Source organism: Lacerta agilis, chromosome 5 (assembly GCF_009819535.1).
Source record: "Lacerta agilis isolate rLacAgi1 chromosome 5, rLacAgi1.pri, whole genome shotgun sequence".
In the NCBI taxonomy this organism is placed as follows: Eukaryota; Metazoa; Chordata; class Lepidosauria; order Squamata; family Lacertidae; genus Lacerta; species Lacerta agilis.
The window spans coordinates 14,951,998-14,974,695 of NC_046316.1; the positions used below are offsets into that span (position 1 = coordinate 14,951,998).

A 22,698-nucleotide genomic window follows, 5' to 3' on the forward strand; every position below is an offset into this window, starting at 1 on the left:
AGGAAACGCCCGAAAAAAACAGAGAAAAATACAGCAAAACTTCTAAGGTGAGACCACACATAATCTTGTACTTCACATATACACAATTTAATGGAAGAATTGTAACAGTCGTTTTTTCTATGGTTTACAGACGCTATATCCTCTTAGGAATCAAAGAAACACACCATTTTTATTTTTCACATACTTCTACCATAAAAAACAAGGTAAGGAACCAAATACTTTGAAAAGCCACTTGGGCACATATATAAGCACGAGACTTTAAAACTTCCTGTAATAATAATTTATCTGATGTTGTTGAATTATGACCTCTAGTGAATGATACTTTATAATTCTGTTTAAAACCTTACATAACTCGTTTGATGTTGTTTAAAATGTTCAATTTTGAAACTTGATGTACTCTGTGCTATTTAATACTATTTGATATTGCCAGCTGAAGAAGGCATCCATGCCGAAACGGGGCCCTGTCCTGGTCTCCCTGGTTTACACCTGACACGCATTGGAGAAGCCCTGACAGCCATCTCTAAAAGACTTTAAAGAAAACTTTCATATGAAACTATTTGTTGTTTAAGACTGTAATTCTTTACAGAATTGATAATACGTTTGGAATTACTTATGAGTAAACGCATGTTTTTTTGTTAAAACTTTGGCCAGAGTTCTTATTTGGCATATTGAGTGTGGCACCTTAACAGCAACATCTTTTAAAATTTTAAATAGTTTAGCTGGAATATCATCACTTTCACTGGCCTTGTTATTAGCAGTGCTTTCTAAGGCCCATTTGACTTCACTCTCCAGGATGTCTGGCTCAAGTTCAGCAAACCACACTACCTGGGGTGTACAAGACCTCCATATCTTTCTGGTATAATTCCTCTGTGTATTCTTGCCACCTCTTCTTGATGTCTTCTGTTTCTGATAGGTCCTTTCCACTTTTGTCCTTTATTATGGTAATCTTTGTAGGAAATGTTCCGTTCATATCTCCAATTTTCGTGAACAGATCTCTGGTTTTTCCCATTTGTTGTTTTCCTATATTTCTTTGCATTGCTCGTTTATGAAGGCCTTCTTGTGTCTCCTTGCTATTTTTTTGGAAATCTGCATTTAATTTCCTGTATCTTTCACTATCTCCCTCGCATTTTGCTTGCCTTCTGTCCCCCGCTATTTGTAAGGCCTCATTGGACAGCCACTTTGCTTTCTTGCATTTTCTTTTCATTGGGATGGTTTTCGTTGCTGCCTCCTGTATAATGTTACGAGCCTCCATCCATAGTTCTTCAGGCACTCTGTCCACCAAATTACCATATTTTTCCGTCTATAAGACGCCCCCATGTATAAGACACCCCCAATTTTTGGGGACTCAGATTTAAGAAAATGAAGGGAGATGGCCCAGCGTATAAGATGCCCCTTAATTTTTGACATTATTTTTAAGGGGAAAAACCTAGTCTTATACATGGAAAAATATGGTACCTCAGTAGCCGGAGGACAGGAAAGCAATGTCAGGATGCACACCAAAAATACTGAGGACAGGAGGAGGTTCATAAAGGTTCTGGACACCCTCCCCACCAAAACGAAACAAAAACAGAACCCCAGCAACTTTCACTCTTAAAAAATCAAAACTTGTGGCAATTTCAAGTGACACCAGCACTGTCTGACTCAGAGAACAATTCCTCCAAGACCCTGCCTCTCAATGCCATTAGTCACTTTATGACGTCTGCCTGGCTTGAGGTCTGCAAAACTATTTGTGACCTCAGAGATTCAGCTGCAGGTGCTGAAGTGTCACAGTTTTTCTGGCTGCCATTGGTTTAGCTCTGCTGACATCACAGTCTTTGCCGGTCCGATGTCACAAACAGGGCATGTCATGTGACATCTCAGATCAGACTACTGATTGCTTACTCACATCCGAACACATATTGTACCATGCTCTGTTACTGGTACAAGGGAGAGACTAATTACTACCCAACTTTTCTTACTGCTGGTGCATAAGCAGGCAAGAGCACAAGCTGATAGAGGGATGAATCTCAGGAGAATGGAAATAGAGGTGAAGACCAATGGGAAAAACAGGCATGATGGGAAAGGTAGGCAAACGAAGAGGCTGGAAAATATGGATGTTGGGTAGCAGAAGTACTTTGAAGGTGTCCAGGTAACCAAACAGACAAGGTCAAAATGTGGCCTTTGCCCAAAGGCACAGGGCTGATCCAGGGATCAGATCCTTAGGAGGAAACAAATGGTTTGCTTGAGTGGATGGAACTGTGCTGGAATCTGGGAAACATAAATGGCCACAGTGTCCACCTTGCAGATCCCCCACTCTAAGACACATCATAGAACATCTGCCCAACTCTTCCAGATGTACCACAACTCCCACCTGGACCAGCCAACATGGGCAAAGGTCAGGGATGAAGGCAGCTGTAGTCCAACAATATTTGGAGGGCACTACATTGAGGAAGACACCAATTTGCACACAACCAAGATCAGCTACCAAAAGAATAGGGCAGTGCATTTCTCTGGCAAGCTACTCTTTCCCTTTTGATTATTATAATGCCCCCTCTTGTCTCCGTGAAAAGGGTCTGCTTTTGTGCCATATGTGACAGTTTGAAAAGGACATTTCATTCTCATTCATCTCTGTCCCTTTCTCTCCATTAAAGCTTTTTTAAATCACCTAAAGGATTCAAGTGGTTGTTCAGCTGTTTGGTGACAACAAAAATCCGCTGTCTGCACTTTCATGGATTATAGCATTGCATAATCTTTTTTCCCAAAAGAGAGAATTTGCCCAACTGCTCTCTAATATTTCCTTGTATTTCTTCCCACTAATACTCTCTTAGGGTAAAATTATGAAATGGTATTCGGAAAGAACATTCCATTGCTCCTTTTTCTGAAGGGTGCTTTCTGTATGAAGCACAAATGCCAAAAGCAAGCAAAGTCAGAACAGAAACGAAACATATGCAGAGGTTCTCACATAAATGTTTAAATTTAAATTTATTTGATTGATTGAATTTATATACCACCCTATACCCAGAGGTCTCATCTTAAAGATGTAAGTATTTTGAAACTACTACTGCAGAAACATAAACAGGGGACTTGAATGCATGACTACTATTTGATTCTTCTCAATCTACCCAGATCAGCCTAGATAGTTTGTGGAGTGAAATGCATAGGGGAAGGAGTCGACCAGAACGCAGGTCAGGATCTACACTCTAAATCTAAATCTTTTGGAGATTTACTGTAATTGTCAAGGATTTCTGACACCCAATTGATTAACAATAGCAATAACAAATCAACACCTGCCATCTAAAATAAGCTCATGAAGAAACCTAACCAGGAGGGGTCTTTTGTGTGTGATTTAGCTGAGATTCCTGCATTGCAGGGGGTTGGACTAGATGACCCTCAGGGTCACTTCCAGCTGTACAATTCTATGATTCTATGAATCAGAGTGGCCTGGCACAGTGCTATCGCAGCATCTAATTCCACTTGCTAATGTCCCTCACCCACTGAAATTGTTTGCGTAGGTTCCAGTGAGCTAGACCTGTGATCTCCGATACGTGCATTCTCAAAATAAACTGGGGGAGGGGTAATTCATAAATTTCACCTTCTATTAGTTCAGTTTAGCTTTTTAAAAACATTGACAGAGGAGGGGGAAGAAGAGCAACTCCAACTCCTGTGCTGTGTTGGTGCTGACCTTTAAAGCCCTAAACGGTCTTGGCCCAGTATACTTGAAGGTGCGTCTCCACCCCCATTGTCCAGCCCAGACACTGAGGTCCAGCTCTGAGAGCCTTCTAGCGGTTCCCTCACTGTGAGAAGTGAAGCTACAGGGAACCAGGCAGAGGGCCTTCTTGGTAGTGGTGCCCGCCCTGTGGAACGCCCTCCCATCAGATGTCAAGGAAATAAACAACTATCTGACTTTTAGAAGACATCGGAAGGCAGCCCTATATAGGGAGGTTTTTAATGTTTGATCTTTTATTGCATTATTATTATTATTATTATTATTATTATTATTATTATTATTATTATTATTATTTTCTGTTGGGAGCATGTGTGATGATGCCAAAATAAGCACAGCCATGTCCTAGGTTGTGTGTGTGGTGAGCTTCAGTTTTCTGGGTCATCTGGAAATATCTGAACCACTTTTGGAGGCGACTGCGAGTATCCTGCTTTGAAGGAGAGGTACAACAATGTTTCCTTCTCAGATTTATCCAGTAAGCAGGATGTCCTGAGCTACATGTAGCCACATGTCACTGTTCTATCTCACTAGGAAGTATCTTAACTGTTTCAATATCCCAGGGTAGCTGGCCTAAGTGTTTTTGGATTTTAGGATTAGTCCAGAGACCTTCTATTCTAGGTCTATAACTGACTCATTAATACATTTGTTCTGAACACATACTTCACTTAATTTTACTTCATCTCCAGAGGCACACTCCATTATCTCTCAAGACAGATGGATGCCAACAACATGTATAAATATAGGTTCTTTGTTGATTAATTATTGGTATCATCATCATCATTATTTCACGTCCCTTGGCTCGGTGCCCTGTGTGGGGGAACTACTCAAACCGCCCTAGATCTGGCACTACTTATGGGTATGATTTCCTCTTTACTTAGATGGTTGGCTTTAACCAGAGTTCAGCTAGATAAGTGTGCACTGGCGCTAACCATGTTATCCCAATATTGGTTCTTAACCAGGTTTTGCAAAGCTGCTTCAGAAATTGCACTCACAAACTCGGGGGGGGGGGTTACAAGGACAATCTTGGATAGGACCACTGCAAAGTTAACTGTGTCTCTTCTCTAAGGCATGCGCCCACACCAGTGCCGGATTTACGCATAAGCTAAATAAGCTATAGCTTAGGGCCCCACTCTCTTGGGGCACCCCCCAAACATTCACTATTAATATACTTATTCTTAATTGTATTTCAGTTCAACAGTTACTTTGATAAAATACATATTTTGTTATGTGCAAATGGCTTTAGATACCTATTAGGTCCATAAATTACCATGTATTTTAATCTTTGTGGGAAGCCACCCAGAGTGTCTGGGGAGACCCAGCCGGATGGGCGGGATACAAATAATAAATTATTATTATTATTATTATTATTAAGCATATATTCAACAGAAAAAACAGTGACAATTTGTTATTGACAAAGGACAGCTGGACCTTCAGTAGCTTAGGGCCTCATCAAACCTAAATCCGGCCCTGGCCCATACAAGGGCGGCCTGTCTCATTTCAGCACCTGAGGCAAAATGGGAAGGTGCCACTTCTCCTGGCCCTGCCTAAGCCTTACTTACCAAGGTTATGCAGCAGGGTCTTCTGGTGAGATCTCGCGAGCTCTTGTGGAAGCAGCAGCCACAGCTGTGTGGCCCTGGCGGTGGCGGCAGTAGCAGGTAGGGTGCCCACGGAGGCAGCACCCAATTGGATTCTGCCTCCCGACGTGGGAAGCTGGCCCTGAGCCCACCAAACATTCATCATTGACTACCTAACTTTAAGAGACTGGGAATATGTTTGCTTTAGACCCCTGAACTACAGGATGTGTTTAGAGAAGAGGCCTGGGCAGAGAATTGTGTGTGATTTTATCTTTTTGCACTGGGATTTGAGAATACAGCATAACAAAAGAAATAGAAACCCGTCAGCTGAAATCCCGTTTTGTAGGTCACAGGCTTTTTCAGGCCCTTTATAAGCCTATGACGAACCTCGTACACTGAAGATGCTTTCTCATATTTCAACACATATTTCGCACAGAGGGCTAGTATTATTCCCTTTGTCTCACGCAATTAGCTGTGTCAGTGCAACTACTCCATGCTTTACACAACTTAATAAAAATAAAAGGAGTTTTTTTTCTGGTGGCAAAGTCATGCCTCAGAATGACCACTGGGTGGCAGAAGCACACAATTCTTTAAGCCACATTAAGCTGGAACGGAAAGAGCAAGTTTTGTGGACACTTCTAACATCTGCAGCTATGGAATCAGCAGAACACAATCAGACGGATCCTCAAGCTAGTGAATACAACATTAATGTTATGAAGCTCATAATTACTATTGTATGTCAGTGTTACTACTACAAACCTAGGTGTTACCCCCCCAAAAAAAGCTGCTAAAAATTCTGTGCTCAGTGAATCAAATTATCTCTCTCCCCCACCCAACATTGTTCTCTCTTTAATAGCAACCTAACAGAGAAATTTAGGTGAAACAGATATATAAAATGATGGGGATGGGGGGGGGGAGAGAGACTCACCTACTAAAGTTCATGATACAGAGCCAGTTTAACCATAGGGGCACACTATGTGTCTCCCTAGGGAAGCTAAATTTTTAGTGCAGCCAAATCTGAAGGGCAATAAAATTCAAAAAGCACCAAAAATGGTGCTGGTGGTGGAAGGAAGAATCAGCAATGGCCAGTTCCAGCATCCTGCATTTTCCAGAATGCAGAGTCAATGACACCATTTTATCCCAAAGGAACAAAACCTCCTAAATGGGTCTTTCTTAGAGAGAGGCACAGTGGTGCCTGCTTCAGAGCTCTCCTGAGAGCCAAAGAGGTCTGCCGCAGTGGTGGTGATGAAGCTGGTGTGGAACCGGTTACCATTTCCCAACATGCTGCCATACCAAGATGTCATTGGGGTGCAGCAGGGAGGCAATGGTTTTGATGGAAGTTGAACTCTGACATCTCTTGAAGGCAAGCTTCTTGGAGTACCTGAGAAACTCCTCTGATAACTGCAACAAACCTCCAAGTGTCAACATGCAGAATCATAATGGGCGGCAAACTGATTTCCTAATCAGTCCCCCCCTCCTTTCTTGCAGAGGAAGCCCACTCCCTTTTCCATATAAAGAAAGGATGCTTAGGATTGCACCCTCACAAGGGCACTCAGTGGAGAAGGTTTCAGCTGCCTGGGGCCTGATCCTGCCTTTTTCTTGTTTGTGTGAAGCACGGACGGCTCACTAGACTGGTTGTCTTGCAAAACCTCTGGAATTCACGAGTTTATATGTGTTTAGGCAGGTGCAGCCAGTGATCACGGTCTGGTCAGTTCAGCAGAACTTTTGAGGGGCAGGGAGCACAGACACGCCTGCAGGAGAGGAGGCCATCCCTCACACAGGTTCTCTTACACCAGGGCCAGCTACAGCTTCTCTCCCTTTGCTTCAGTGTGTTGGGAAAATTGTGCAAACCTCCCCCCCCCCCAAGTTGCCACCAGTCTGCCTCGGTTTCTGTTTTTTGGGAGGGAGGGGACGGACTCAGTACCTTTCTCACAGTGCCCATTACAAGTCATCGAGAACGCAGTACCAGTACCCAGCATCTTGCAAACACACACACAATTAAGAAAAACACTGTTTACTTACCCAGCCAACTTCTGTTTAAATACACTGAAACGAACACAGGAGGGACTGTGAAGAAATCTACCACCGAGTTTACTTCCAGCCAGAACCATAGCTTGTCATTGGCTGCTATGAACTGGGGAGGGAAATGAAGAAGATAAGGATACTGGTTGTTTTTTGGGGGGCGGGGGATTGGGGGGAATTCCTTAGGAAAGATACAGCAGATTTTCTGTTTGTCCCTTGGAAATAATTAAGGCATCGTTTCGTGACCTCTAATTAAAATCCACCTACTTATTCACTTTAATTCATTAATTAATTGACTAATTCATTTAAAAATGTTTTATACCTGTTTTTTAAGGGTGCAGTCTTCCCACCCGAAGAAATCTTTGTAAAATACATTTTCATGTAAAATACATGAAGATACAACTGCAAACATGCACACAACCCCCCCCCCCCCCAGCAGTGAAAGATTCCCACCCTCCTCTATGTAAACCACTTGGGAGATTTCAACAATAAATCAGCATGCAGATTTTACAAAGAAATGTGTCTTGAATAAATGAGTTTTTATTTAACAGCCAGCAGTGATGAGACAACACTGGAGAGGGGGTTCCAAAGGTGTGGTGGGGCCATGACAGAGCAGGCCCTGTCCCTTGTCACCACCAGCCTAACAACTTTTCCTGGCGGGCTAGTAAAGCTTGAGATCACTTCAACCTTGTGTACATGGTCCTATAAGCAAATCTACCTCAGCATTTTTTAAAAAAACAAGGCAAAGGGACCACTGAAAACCTTCTCTATGGACAGTTTGCAAGTGTTGGAGTTCGTAGGAGCTGGTATGATGGGAGAAAAGACTGAGAAGCTTCTAGAGCATTATTTGTGCCACAGAGTTAAAGCAGTTACTTCCGGAAGCATATACTTACGGAAAACTCAATATGGAAGCCACGTGGCACATTCAAACGAAAAGCTTTTGAAAACCGAAGCAGTTACTTCTGGGTTTTCGGCGTTCAGAAACCGAAATGTTCGACTTCTGAACCGTTCAAAAACCGAGGCACGACTGTATTTTAATTTGACAAACTTGGCTTCCCAAATATAAACAACAACAACAAAAAAAAACAACCCACCTACCACACATGAAAACCAATTTACTCAAAAGGTATTGGCAACTATGATGGCCTTCGTACATTTTTGCGCATCCATAGCAGTATGTTGCTGCTTGACAGTTTTAGGCTGCTGGCGTCCTTTCCCCCCTGGTTATCCCCACAAGTGCCTCTGGGGGGGAAACACTGTGGCACCCCCCCTCCCCTCAAGCAAAGCAATATGGAGATTTGCACTTACCCGCAAGCCGAAGTAGAGCAGGAAGAACACGTTGAAAGCCATGTCTATCTGTAACGTGAAATCTTTGTAGAAATTCTGGCAAGATTCTATTGGGCTATTTGAGAAAAGAAAAAGAAAAAGACCAGAGTAAACTAAAGGGAATGAAGTTCGCATATCAGAAGTATGGCAAAAGTAACGTCAACTGCCCACTGTTATCATTTTGATTGACAATGAACAGGATTCAGTCATTATACGCTGCTTCTGGCTCTTCCATTATTTCTAAAGCAAGCAGGCATTGGAAAAGACAATACAGTATTTGGAACATTGTTTTTGTATTGTCAGCCATTCTTACTGTTCACCTGTTAGTTGCAACAGGTGAGCAGAAACATGCAGGCACTTTTAAGGAATGACAAGCAGGAAAATCTCTTAGGATTCCTCAATCCCACATTAACCCTTAAAGAACTGGCTTCTTTCTACTGGGTACGTAAAGCTACAACAGTTCAACCACCGAATTTGGGTTGCCAACTTTTCAGCAGGCCTTGTTCCTCTGCCTGTTACAGCAGGTGGCTCCACAGGCAACAGCAGGTGCCTATGCTAATCTCCATGCTGCGAAAAGCTTCATCTGCTAATTCCTGCAAATTCAGCTGCTGTTAAAGGTACAAGAGCATGCCATACCATTTTCTCCCCTGATTAGCTGGCAACCCAAAATCTAGCAAAATTTATTTCATTATACAAAGTTTTGTGTATTTTGGACAAAACAGCATCTTGTAAAATCAGTAACACCAACGATTTCAGGAAGTCATTCTAAAAAGAACCCCCACCAAATTAATGCTATCTTATATTTCACACTCCCCTTTCTGGTTAGTGTGATATAAAGAGAGTTGCTTATGGATATTAGCAACTTTGGGGAGAGACTTGTTTGCTTCTTTACAAATACAGTACCATGAATCTAGTAGAAAGAAGAGCATAGCCCGCTGTTAGAATTAATGCGGAACAACATAAATTAAAGGAGTAGAAGCAGGACTCTAAGGGTTAATTTTCACATGCAGATTTCAGATTCCCCTCTCTTTCTCAGGCAGCCTTGCAAAATCTAGTTTTGCTTTTTTTTAAAGGGGCACATCCAACTCTCTAGCACACTCTATACAAACTGGTACTGTGGTATTCTTCAATAAACCAGGTTGCAGCAAATTTAAAAATATACACGTACGTGTGTGTGTGTGTGTGTGTGTGTGTTGTGATTTATTTGTGATGGTCCTATGAGATGGTTGGAAAGACTGCAGATCACAGCCCCCAGGTTAAGCAGCATGTCCCAAGATTTGTAACAAGTTACCATTCAGTCAGCATAACCATACAGAGGTCAGGAACGATGCTTAGAAGTTACTTATTTCTGAGAAGGAGAAGTAAAAAAAATACGCGCTTGAGGTAACAGGAAGGAAAACGACAGTAACGGGGAAATTCCACGACTCTTCTTTGTACAGATAAATCACGATGTATATCATACCAGTTAGTATAGTGCTACATTTGCAGATGCAAGGCTAAATTGCTAAACAAGCAAGTTTCTGTGCATTCTGAATGTTGCTGACCTAACTGAAGGCAGGAAAGGAAATTAGCTGGATTTTGAGGGTATTACACATGCAGCCAGGTTCCCATTTACTTGCAAAACATCACAGCTCAAACAAGTCCGATAACAGCATGCCCCCGCTTTATCCTCAGGCACGTTTATAGTTGCCAACATTTCCCTGAAGGGCAGTGATGCAGAGTTCTAAGAAGACTCGGTAGCAACCAACACCATATTCACAGTGTTTTGAAATACTATTTGCAAATGCTGCATCGAAATTATTAAACACGCAAGTCTTATAGAAAGAGTGTGAATTGCAATAAATAAAGGACAAAACGGTATATTTGTGGTATTGTTGTTAGTATCTCACATTCTCTTGGTAGCAAAGCAACCGAAAATATATCTTGCTTTAATACATTAGAGAAAACTGAGGAAACCAGAAAAGGGAAAAACTCCTGCTTTCAGTCCTGTCCCCGTCCCCCCACTTTTCCCGGAGTATGCAGAATGAGAGTCAGGCATCTCACCCACTGCCAGATCCTCCAAGTATCTGAAAACCATGGATCTGGTAAGGGGTGAAATGCGCAAGCTCCCATATCGTCATTGTAACAGAAACAGGAAAAGCAGAAGCATGAGACATTGATGCATCTGCTTTGTAAGCTTCTTCTGAAGTCCACAAAGCAACCCTTCAAACAGAAGCTTCTCCAATGCAAAAACTAGTAAAGAGATGAGTTCTAGCTAGCCTCCTTGCAGATATGTGTGGGGAATTGTCAATGAAGATGATTCAGACATGTTCCCCGCCCCCCTCACCTGCAGCCTAGAGTGCCCCAGTAGTCTCAATATTGTGCAGTCTAAAATGGTGTAGTACTAGTAGTCCAAGATTGTCAGAGAGACTGGGTAGGGTCATATTTTCACATGCTGATTTCATTCCAGACAACCATCATCTGCAGTCAACCGAAGGTAAACAGACAACACATGAAAAAGCTGGTTGGCGGTTAGGCATTGGTTATTGTGTTGATTTCTGGATGGGTGGTGCCCACCTCCAGAATCATGGTGATGATGGTACAGGGAATTCCGTTAAAGGAATCCGGCGGCTCTTTATGCTTTGTCCGAACCCCCGGTAGGGGACAAGGCCATAGCCAGAGCCCCCGGGACCTCTGGGGAGAGGGAGGCTTTGCCCCCAGCCTCCTTAACTCTTCCCAGTTGGCATTCTCCCTACGCTGACTGGATGTCAGCTCTGTCCCAGCGGACAGCTAGTCTGAACCAATGCCTACGCAACCACTCACCGAATTTGTATTTCAATAAAGTTGTGGCCTAAATTATTGCCAAAAACCCAAACAAAATTAATGTCTCCAGTGTCAATTCTTTGGGGGTGGCTTGAGGACCTCGACACGCAAAGGACTAGTTGCAGTGGAAGTAACTATTGTCAAGTTCCCTGACTATGGGGTGAATCCAGACTGAGAGTTAGGGTCCCCTGAATTCAATGGGGTTTAGGCATAAAACTGCCAGTCTGGATCCAACCCTGTTTTTACGAAGCGATAGGTGAAATTATCACATGGCAAGTGCGGATAGTGAAACGGCTGCCATGGGCCATCACTCTCTCTTTTCCCTTCAGGAAATTACTTGGCAATGAGGGTGGAGTAATGAGCCTTCCATACATTTCCTCTAAAAAAGCCCAAAAAACTAATGGTACATATTCACCATGACAAGCACTGAGTTGCAGCAAACCCCTGATGTGGGTTTGCAGTTGCACAAAGCTAAGCTATGACACCACATATACAATAATCGCATACCAAACACCTCTTAAACGCAAACTTAGCCTTTAAGATCCTGACAGTAGGTTGCTTCACCTCGGTACAGATACTGTAGAGTTGGAAAAGGTCGAGGGGATGTAGTGGCTCCCCCCATGAGGAAAGGTTACAGCACCTGTAACATCTTAAGTTTACAAAAAAGGCGGGTATGGCGTGACATGCTAGAAGTTTATAAAAGTATGCATCCCTCTTCCATAGCACTAGAGCTTGTGCACATCCAATAAAGATGAATGCTGTGAGATTTAGGGCAGTTAAAAGAAAATACTTACTTACACAGTGCATAGCCGAAAGCTATGGAGCTCACTCCCCCAAGAGGCAGTGATGGCAACCAACATGGTTGGCTTCGAAAGAAGATTGGGCAAATTCATGGAGCAGAGGGCTCTTATCAATGGCTACTAGCCATAATGGCTGTGCTCTACCTCTACAGTTGGTTTTTCACAGGCAGCTGTGAGCAGAATGCTGAATGAATAGCAGAATTAAAAAATATGTATTTTTGTTTTGTTTTGTTCCACTTTAGGCCAATTCAGCTACATCAATCGTTCACTCTTTTCCTTCTATCTCCCCCCCCCCAACTCATAACATGAATAACCCAGAATAAATTGTTTATTTATGCATCAATAGGGCTATTAAATAAACCACAGTACCCCAGACAAGATGCACAAAACAGAAGGCCCTCTACAGTGGTTTTCTGTAGTTTCTTCCTGCCGTCCTACGAACTTGCTGGGAAGTAATTAGCAGTGCACTGGGGAAGTCTTGGAAACCTCTACAGCATTTCAATTAACAATTAGAAAGAGTGCTGACTGGGCGGGTTGTCATTAAAATTTAAATGAAACATGAAAATTGGGGCAACTGCAGAAGGTGGCATTGATAAACAGCAAATGCAAAAGAAGGAGACGCTTCTATCACTGATATATCACCAGCAGATTAATATATAATCAAGGGGAAGATTAACTGCAAATGGAAGCGCAAATGGTTTTGTGCGCATAGTTGCCTGAAATTCAAAGGCATATACATATATGCCCAGTTAACACCGTGGTATCAGATGCCACACAGGCATAGCCAGGTCCAACCCAAGTCACTGGGTTGTAGAAAACTTTTTTTTTTTAATACTTAGAGTAAACCCATTGAAATGTATGAACACGACTGAATTTGGTCTACTAATTTCAATGCATCTACCGGTACTCTGAGTAAAAGTTCCTCAAGGTCTGTGGTCCACTAGGAAGCTTTGCTATGCAAGCACCATAGGAAATAATAATGTTGTTGCACAATTTCTGTTCATTTCACTGCTGCGTAGCTGGAGCTTGCCAGTGGATTGTTTCTATCTGAACAGTCTTAAAGCCAGTTAGCTCAGCAGTTAATGTTAATTGCTACAAACAGGCAAAGAACATACATGTTTTATCTATTTTACTTCTACATGGGCTTCAAAGCCATATATTTTAACTGGAGGGCAGGTGTGGAGCAGGTGTTGGGAGAGCAGCTATTTAGGCTAGGTGTTTTTTAACTGATAAGAAATGCTTAGAAGACCATATTGACTGAATATGGATACTCTGAAGTTTTAACATGGTTATTACATAAGCACGAACCTGCAGTGCCTTAGATAAAGCGTCCAGAACTCCTTTGCCATATTTCGTCCAGAAATCTATGCTGGGGCACAGCACTAGACTATAGTCCTTCTTTGGTGGTGGTGGTGGGGGAATAGTGCTGTGAAATCACAAAAGATCATGGTAACCATTCTCCCTCCCCCCCCTCTCTCTCCCTGCCCCCCCCCCCGAAATTTGGATGTCCCAGTTTTCCTAGGACACTTGTGGGGTATGTGCTTTGACCTTGCAGAACAGTTAGCTACGGTATTGGCTCTTCTGAATAGAATCCAGAAGGGACCTGCAACTAATTAGAAACACCAAATTTCCCTCTTGGTAGCCACTCTTGAGAACAAAGCATAACAGTAGTAGTCTGGCTGCCTGCAGCTGTGCCCATGCCCTTGTAAGCAGCAATGTGAAGAGCAACAAATCGAATCACAATAAAAACAAGGTGTGCCTGTATTATGGAGCTATGCTTTGTATTATTTTATTAACACTGTCGCTTAACATATGTCTGTCATGGCTACAATAAATTTATGAGTAGCAGCAGTTTTACAGTAGTAAACAACAATAACGATAGCATAAATATTTAATAAACCTCCAACATGCCTTTCCTTTTCATCACCTTTATAATCATAAACACACTTCACTTCCTCCTCTCGGCTCCACAATGGAACCATTAAAGAATCCAAAATCCAGTGGTGTCCAAAACATGCTACTTCTCCTTGCCTCACAACTGAGCCACCTCTGGGTTCCAATAAGTCTTGGTCCCAAATTATTCTCAATTCCTTGCTTCTGTTCTAATTCTATCGTGCAAGAGAGGACACATGGGGGAACTAGATTTGTTACTTAGCAAGTCAGTGGTGAATTTATGGATGTCTCCAAATCTGAGACACCCATCTAGCTGCCCAGTGAAAAGCAATGGCAAGTATAAACCTTGGCTACGGCTTAATCACAAACCTAGATTTAGACAACGTGTTAAACCAAAGCATTTGTTAGTGTGGCTGTGGGAGTAACAAACAAAACCCCATGGAAGAGCAAAGTGACTGGCTGAAAATTTATCTTCTGGAACTCATTCATTTGCATGGTATGAGTAATGCAGTGTTCTGCTATTACAATTACGGTTTCTGCTACTTGATTACCCAAAGCCATGCACTTAAGCCAACTGATTTTTATTTATTTTTAGCTTTTACACTGTTTTAGTTGTATCCTGATTTTAATGTTCGTTTGTAAGTTGTTTTCAGGGTTTTCTTTGTATAAAATGGTTACTAATAAGTTCAAATAACAGCAATAACACTAATAACAGTAGCAATAATAATAACAGAACACAGATTGCAGTCAATTGCCCCAACCCAATATTTCAGGACACATGTCTCCAATGCAGGGAGTGAGAAGTGAATGATATTTACTCCTTTTACCTCTATAAAGTACTGTACATAGATGTATCTGGCTACAGAATTAAGAGGTGTGTGTGTATAAGAAAGGGGGGGTGTAAGGCTGGGACTATTTTGAACAAATGTGGCTATAGCAGGATGAGTCCAGTAGTTGTCTCTTGATCTCAATGATCCTGCATAATTATAAATGCTGGCATTTTCCTTCCTCTTCCATCACTGAAGGGCCATGACAAAACCTATCACAATACTGTTTAGTTCAAAGAGGAAGAATCCATGAGCCCTACCCAACAGACAGAGCACAATGAAATGTCTGGCTTTGAGTAGAAACTACTCTCCCTTTGCCATAGAAAGTCATTTCAGTTTTCATGTGGCACGGGAAGCTCACTTGGGCACACAGAACTAGTGGCATGGTCCTTTGGACCTCTGCCTGAGTCAACAGTTGGCAATACTGCAGGATGTGCAACTTCTCTAAAAAATTGTAGAATGAATGGGTGCAATCCACTTTAGTGCCCCTGCATGCACAAAAGGGCTTTTGATCCAGCAGACATCTTCACAAATGGACGAGGAGAGGAGAACATTTAAGCAGATTCCCTCCTTCCCAAGCCACCTTCCACCTTGTCCCCGCCCCCCTCAGGAGCAGATTGGAAAAAAATAATGTCTACTCTTTTCTTCCAACCTGCTTGATCAAAAGTCCTCCCATGAGCATAACACCATCAATTGAAATCTACCCAATGTCCCAGAAGCTAGGTGATTGATTAGATATATACTGTAGAACACAAAGAGAGAGTGATCCATGTACATTGCACAGGATATATCTAATTCTGTAGAGAAGATAAGTGACTCATCATGAGTCTGAACAATAAGGCTTGGTGACCTCTTATAGATTGAGTGCCAAAGGCTGCGCCTGCCAAACTTGATTAATAATATTTTATATTTTCTTTTCTTGGTAGTCTGTTTATTATCAATACCAGACTAAATTTGGGGCTGACATGAAAAACTCAGCTATAACAAAACAAATATTGATTATAGACTTCTGTCTCATCTGCTGATTCAGAACAGTATATTGTTCTTGGGAGCAGAACAGTGATTTACTGTTTTCACTCTGTGATGATATATCAGCCTTCCATGAAAATGTAATTTTGTCATCTGCTGCTGCATTTTGCGCTGAGGTCTTCAGTGGTGCAAGAGTAAGACCAAAAAGATGCACTTGGCTGAGCCAATCACCCATTCCCATCACCCTTCTGAGTAATACCCCACCCTACCCTCTCACTATATATTAGGGTCTGGTGACTTCTGTTTCAGTGTATCTGAAGAAGTGTGCATGCACACGAAAGCTCATACCAAGAACAAACTTAGTTGGTCTCTAAGGTGCTACTGGAAGGATTTTTTAATTTTATTTTGTTCCATCATTGTTGTCCTTCAACCATAAGGTCAGAATCAGACTCTGGCTGGCTATTAGATGATGCTGTTCTATTTATATTATACTTGAATTTCTACAGACTGCATTTCTTGTTTATTTTTTGTATTTGCTTTATTGGTGTGTGTGTGTGTGTGTGTGTGTGTGTGTTATGGCTTTTAGATGGTTTTAGGGCAGATTATAGAATGCCTTTGTGACAGAGAATGAGGTGTATAAATGTTTAAATAAACAAATATTTCCACTAACCTCTGTAAAAGACAAATGACTAAGATGTTTTTCTTTGCGCCTTTGCAATCTTTTTTTCATCTACATAATTTTCATTTTCATGCTCAAGATAGCAATAAAATACTGGCATCATTCAAAGCTCTTTTCGCAAGTTTAAAACATGCACTTTTCTCCCTCCCATTTGTCATGGGTTTCTACAGAATAGCAATCAATCTTGAAATGAAAACAGGCAGATTATTACATTGCAAGAGAGAATGCAGACAAAAGCTGTGTGACCAATCTCCAGTACCAAATGGAGGCTTACAATGAGCTGAGAGTAGCCAGTGACAGCAGTCAATCAAGAACCATTTTGCTAAAGTGTTGCTAAATTTTTCATTTCCTCCTGATTTTTAGAATGCATTTTCACTAAGGCTTTTCAAAAAGAAAACTAATGTAGTGCTCTTTAGGATGGTTGAGAGATGAAGACTGCAGTCTTAAACATAGTGACTAGACAGTAAGCCTCATTGAACACAATAGGATATACTTGTAAGTAAACACATACCAGATTGTGTGTTGAATTCTTCATTTCAAATATCATACACTGTTTTGCTGATTGAGGTTTCAGTCTTAAGTATACTTACCTGGAAATATTCCATTCAAATATTCCCCCCCCTTTTTTTTTAGTAAGGACTGGACTCTGTGTTTCTGTTCAAGTACTTGTAACAAGCAAACTAAGACAACTTTTCAAGCATATTCAAACTCTCAGCAGCTCTAGCTGGCAAGGTCAGTGGTCAGAGATGATTTAAGAACTGGGCCCAGTTGCTAATTTTGTTTTTACAGGTTTTCCTCCAATACCTTTAACAGCAGCCTGACAGGCAGAATTGTTGCAGGTGAAGCTTCCCTTGGCATTGAGATGTGAGTGATGGGAAATTCTTACTGCTGCGTTCTGTACATCAGGCTTGTACAAGAGCAGGGCCAGTAAACCAATGGCAATGCCATCTTTTTTTCCAGGGTCTCAACATGTTTCTGATGGAACCTGATTCTGCATACTTCTCAGCTTCCACTCTCTTGTTTCGGGACCTATATTGCTTCTCATTCCAAAGACCACAATACTGTCTCTTACCCTATTTTCTCCCTTCCGTATCATTGTACCTCCAAGCAGCATACAATGCCTCCTCCCAGTTCCAGCAGCTGAATGCATGGTGCCTATAACAGGTCTGGCAACTGGCAGAAATATTTGACCTTTATCATGTTACAGATGTTTACTTATTATAGTGCCAGCAGTGAACACAGTGCTTTTTACAGAGGAACAAAGGAGAAAGACAGGACTCCATCCCAAAGATGTGTATTTATTCCCTTTACCCATCTCAACTTTCAGTGCAACAGAGATGTTTAGGAAGGGGCTCTAACTATGCAAATGAAATTTGGATTAATATAAAGACATAAAGTACAGAAGAGATGGGGCTAGTGTGAGTCAAGATTTCTATGCTTCCTCTTCTACCTGCTCCCCCCACGAAATCTCAAATAGTGCTTATGTCATTCACCATCTAGCCAACAGTAATAGGAAGTCATCAAGCGAGAGCGGGGCCAACGAGGAGTCTAACTTGAAAGACAGACTGCCTCATTAGTCCCATCAAAATATGAAACATCATAGCCATAATTTAAACTCAAGTTATCACAGATCCATGGTCTCAAATCGGGTTCATGCACTTAATGCTTAGATCACATTCAGTGTACTGGCTGTTAGAATAAGCATGTTGGCATGCACCAAGCACTATGCGGACAAAGTTTACATTGGTCTTAGAAGACCCCCAACATATGAGGTTGCATCATGCAGTGAAACCAACAGCTTGGTTTTGGCTGCCATGCAGGGGGAGGGGGAACCTACATCAATGAGTCTGCAGAGCGGCTCCTAGGTAAGAGTTGATATGAAAGAGGTGGGTTATTTCAGCAATGAAGACATAGGCTGTAAAGTTTATACTGATGTAAAAATACACTCTACATAGCACAAAAGCAGACCTTGGTTTTTTTTTTACGGCATTTTGAAAATCCAGGAAAAAAACACAAGGCATTGATTAGGTATCAGCACACACCCATTCTTAAAAAGTCCACTTTACTAAGCAATTGAGGAACAGCTCCAATTGTTAGAACAAATAAATTTCAAGGTGGCTTCCCAGCACAGGGCCTGCCAAATCTGAAAGCATTTTACTTTCCGCAGGTATCAATGTGCAATGTATTGAACCAACTGGAAGGTAAGTTAGAGGGTGCTCAAGCTTTCCTTGCTCCTTAGCAGATGAATGACCTTTCTGCAGCTTGAAAAGAATCAGCACTAACTCCAACAAGCCACAGGTAATGTTATTTGCTTGACCACCTCATCTGTACATCTCCAGAATCCCACAACTTAGTGCGGAAGTGCATTATCTAGTATCATACACTGCAGCTTTTACAAGGTTGTGCCATTTCACACTGATGGTTGGAGGAGTGGTTATTACATGTTTGAATACCCAACCATACTTTTAAAAGTTTGCATCATGAGTGCTAAAACATTTCCCTCCATCACATTAGTTTTGAATGAGTTTTATATGGGTGAAATATTCAAACATTCCCCCATCTGAAGTGGTATAGTCTAGCAGCAAAAATATTATGTGAGGCTGTGTCAATGGAGTTGCACTCAGATTGAAACACTGAATGGTGTTTACTTATTACAAATAGTACGAATAATGTTGCACTCTATGGCTGTACTCTATAAAAAGGTGGTCACTCTATGTAAATGTTAGAACCATTCACAAGAGGCAAGTATTTCAGGACAGAGCCCTTTCTCAGAAGAGCTTTAAACGACAATTAAAATTGGGCACACTGGGAAAGGCAGTCACAAGTCATTTATCCCTGAATGAATAACAGCAGTGTAATTCTCACTACTATCCAAGTTACTTCAAAGAACACTCCTTGCACAAAAACAGAATCTATGGGCTCCCCTCCCCACCAGCGCACGCACACAGACACACACAGACACACACACTGGAGTTTTCCTGTGTAAGCACCACTGAAATAGCATTAAATATAGTGTCAGAAATATCCCAGTGCAATCTCATCTAGAACCCAGTGCCCATGCCAGAAAGCACTTCACATGGTGAACTGTTATGATACGAAGGCTCCCCTATGTGGAAAACATGACATGTAGAAAACATCACATGGAAAAGTTTGGTAGATCATTGTGTCCCCAGCAAGACGTTCAAGGGAAGAAACATTTTCCTATAAATCCTTGAAATGCCTATAGCTTCTACATGGAAATCTGTGCCTAATTTCACATCCCCAATGCTTAGCAGGAAGATTGCTGGCTCTGGGTTGGTATAAATGCTAGCAAATCTTCATTGGTCAACAAGGGCAACATCACCTGCTTGCCGCATTCCAAGCACTGGTTCTCCAACTGCAGGGAACTCAGTTGCTAAACATGCACTTCACACTTGGTTCCTGGTATAGCAAGTCATGCCCCTGGTGCCACCCTGGCTTGGCCATGAAAACAATCCCTTTAGTGGAAGGTCCCCAGTACTAAACAGGTTGCTGGAAGCCACATGCCTAAACATGTGTCTTCAATATTTCACAGTTGCACTTCTGAATTAGAATTTCCCTCTGTCCCACATAGACCTGAATTCTGAGCTTATTTTATTTAGCGCTTCGTTTTTCCACAACTGCTTTGAAAATGTAGAAATCCCTTGAGCAGTTTCCCCCCCACCCAGCAAAGGCAAGAGAACAACAGCAACCCATCATTACAAGAATCCTTAAACTTATCTTGAGACAGCATGAACAGAATGTTTTTCCTTAACTGAAAGAAGAAATCCCACATGAACATCTGTACAATGCATGCCCTTCAGAAGTCACTGTACATTTATTTAAATCATGTGTCATTCCTGTGCTATCAGAGAGTCAGTCAACATCAGGCATAGGCAAACTCGGCCCTCCAGATGTTTTGGGACTACAACTCCCATCATTCCTGATCACTGGTCCTGTTAGCTAGGGATGATGCGAGTTGTAGTCCCAAAACATCTGGGGGGGCCAAGTTTGCCTATGCCTGGTCAACAGTGTATTTCCAAGTATATTTGTGTGCATGCACACACCTGCAAAAGACTGTCTCTGCATTTCCCCACTATGTCTAATTTACTCTCACTTCCTAGCAGAAACTCACCTTTCCTTCTTTGTTCATAACTGTCTGTCCATATTATATTATCCTTGACAGTGCGGGTCTTTGGACCTGAACCAAATGCTGAGAAGTGGGCAAGGGTGCACTAGTGACACAGTGTACCAAGAGCAGGCTTGCACAACTGATGACCTACTAAGGTGAAAGTAGTGAATTAACTATGTATGGAGGCTCACCAGGGGCACAATAAATCTCTTTTTTTAGCTGCCTGCCTAGGACTCAGATGGTGGGGGAGGGGCGACAACAGGCTGTGTACCTGACAAACCACAGCACATGGTGTATGACCTGAGCATGTGTGTATCCGTTACAAAGTGTGTAGACCTGGGCTAGAGTCCTAGGCTGTGATATGGAAGACCAGGTTTAAAACTCTTGCTTGGACAAATCACTATCTCTCAACCTTATACCTCATGGGTTCATTGTGAGACTGAAAAACCCTTGGAGAAAGGGTAAGATAGAATTTTAACAAATTAATTCTGAGGGCTGCAAGCGTAGCATGCTGAATGTATACTACAGTTAAGCGGTTCCTAAACTCTATACTTCATACAAGATGTGGGGAATACTGGGCCCTCTCATCTTGTCGCTGAACTAAAGCTCCTATCTGCCCTAGCAAGAATGGTCAATGGCCAGGGACAGTGTGAGTTGTAGTGTAGCAACATCTGGAGGGCCAAATGTTCCCCAAACCTGCCCCATACAGTTCAGCAGTGTCTTTGGACTGCATTTGCCCAGCAGGAAAAGGTTACAAAAACCTATTAGAATTTTAGACAGCCAGTTCAATGGGACCTTGCAGCTTGAAACTCTTTCCCTTGTAGAACAGTTAAATCACAGGTGGCCTTCAACAAGAACTAGGGTATCGATTCAGTTTTTAAAAGGATTTCCATGTAACTAAGAAACAACTTTTGAATTTGATAAAGTGCACACACACATATACAAGCACTTTCAAACATGAACAGGTACGTCTACAAGCCCTATGCATGCATACAGTTAGCTTAGTGCTCGCTAGTTGATTCAATAAAATTATAAGCTCTGCTGACAAAGCCAGCAGTTCTGGTTGAAGCTGTGCAAGGCAAGGAGCTATGGGGCAAAGTAACTTAGAAGTAACTTAGAAGTCAAGCTTGCGAACTTCTAAGGTGCGCAAGCCAAATAGTTGAGTGCATTCAGTATATACATAATACGAGCCACACACATATAATATAAACTATTTGTAGGCATTATATATGCAACTACACATTGCTTAGAATATTATTTCACACATTTGGGGTTGGGGGGAAACAAACAGTCCTAAGATTATGTGCTTCTCAATTCTGTAAACATGAATCCAGTGAAGAAAGCATACAGGGTGTATCTGCCAGTTGCAGGGGGCAGAAGAGAAGGATAATGCCCATTAAAAAATAGTGATCATTTCTTGATTCAGCTTGCTATTTAAACAGGTGAGATAGATAGATAGATAGATAGATAGATAGATAGATAGATAGATAGGTAGGTAGATAGCTAGATAGATAGATAGATAGATAGATAGATAGATAGATAGATAGATGATAGATAGATATGCGCAGGTTTAAGTGCATATTCACCACACCCTGGAAAAACATTCCAGAAACTGAAAATGCTTTCAGGAATGTATGTCCTAACCACTTCCATTATGCATCAAACATTCTTTATCTCTTCTTCCTTGTAATGCACCCTGTTGTCCAAAGCAGACTTCCCCCAACCTATTGCCCTCAAAATTTTAGGGACTACAGTTCTCATAATCCCAGACCATTGGCCAAACTGGCTCAGGCTGATAGCAGTTGTAGCCTAAAACATCTGGAGAGGAGCAGGTTGGGGAAGTCTGCTGTAAAGCCAAAGAATTCAAACACAAGCATACCGGTAGGTGACAGTCCAACTTCCTTATGCATTATAGTGTGAACTGTGTATGAGAGAGAACAAAGCAAGGTCCATTGTTTTTGAAAATGCTCGAAA

The 22,698-nt window shown here is 41.9% G+C and overlaps 1 protein-coding gene across 14 annotated transcripts in view; it reads right to left on the reverse strand.

Annotated features, from left to right (window-relative positions):
- Nucleotides 1-22,698, reverse strand: part of LOC117046593 (calcium-activated potassium channel subunit alpha-1) — a 588,284-nt gene that overhangs the window by 282,152 nt on the left and 283,434 nt on the right. For all 14 annotated transcript variants that reach the window (XM_033148697.1, XM_033148690.1, XM_033148689.1 and 11 more), the window contains exons 4-5: nucleotides 8,608-8,701; nucleotides 7,300-7,411 (exon numbers count right to left, since the gene is read on the reverse strand). In XM_033148697.1, coding sequence (XP_033004588.1) covers nucleotides 7,300-7,411; nucleotides 8,608-8,701 — 206 coding nt within the window. The remainder of the gene's footprint in view (nucleotides 1-7,299; nucleotides 7,412-8,607; nucleotides 8,702-22,698) is intronic.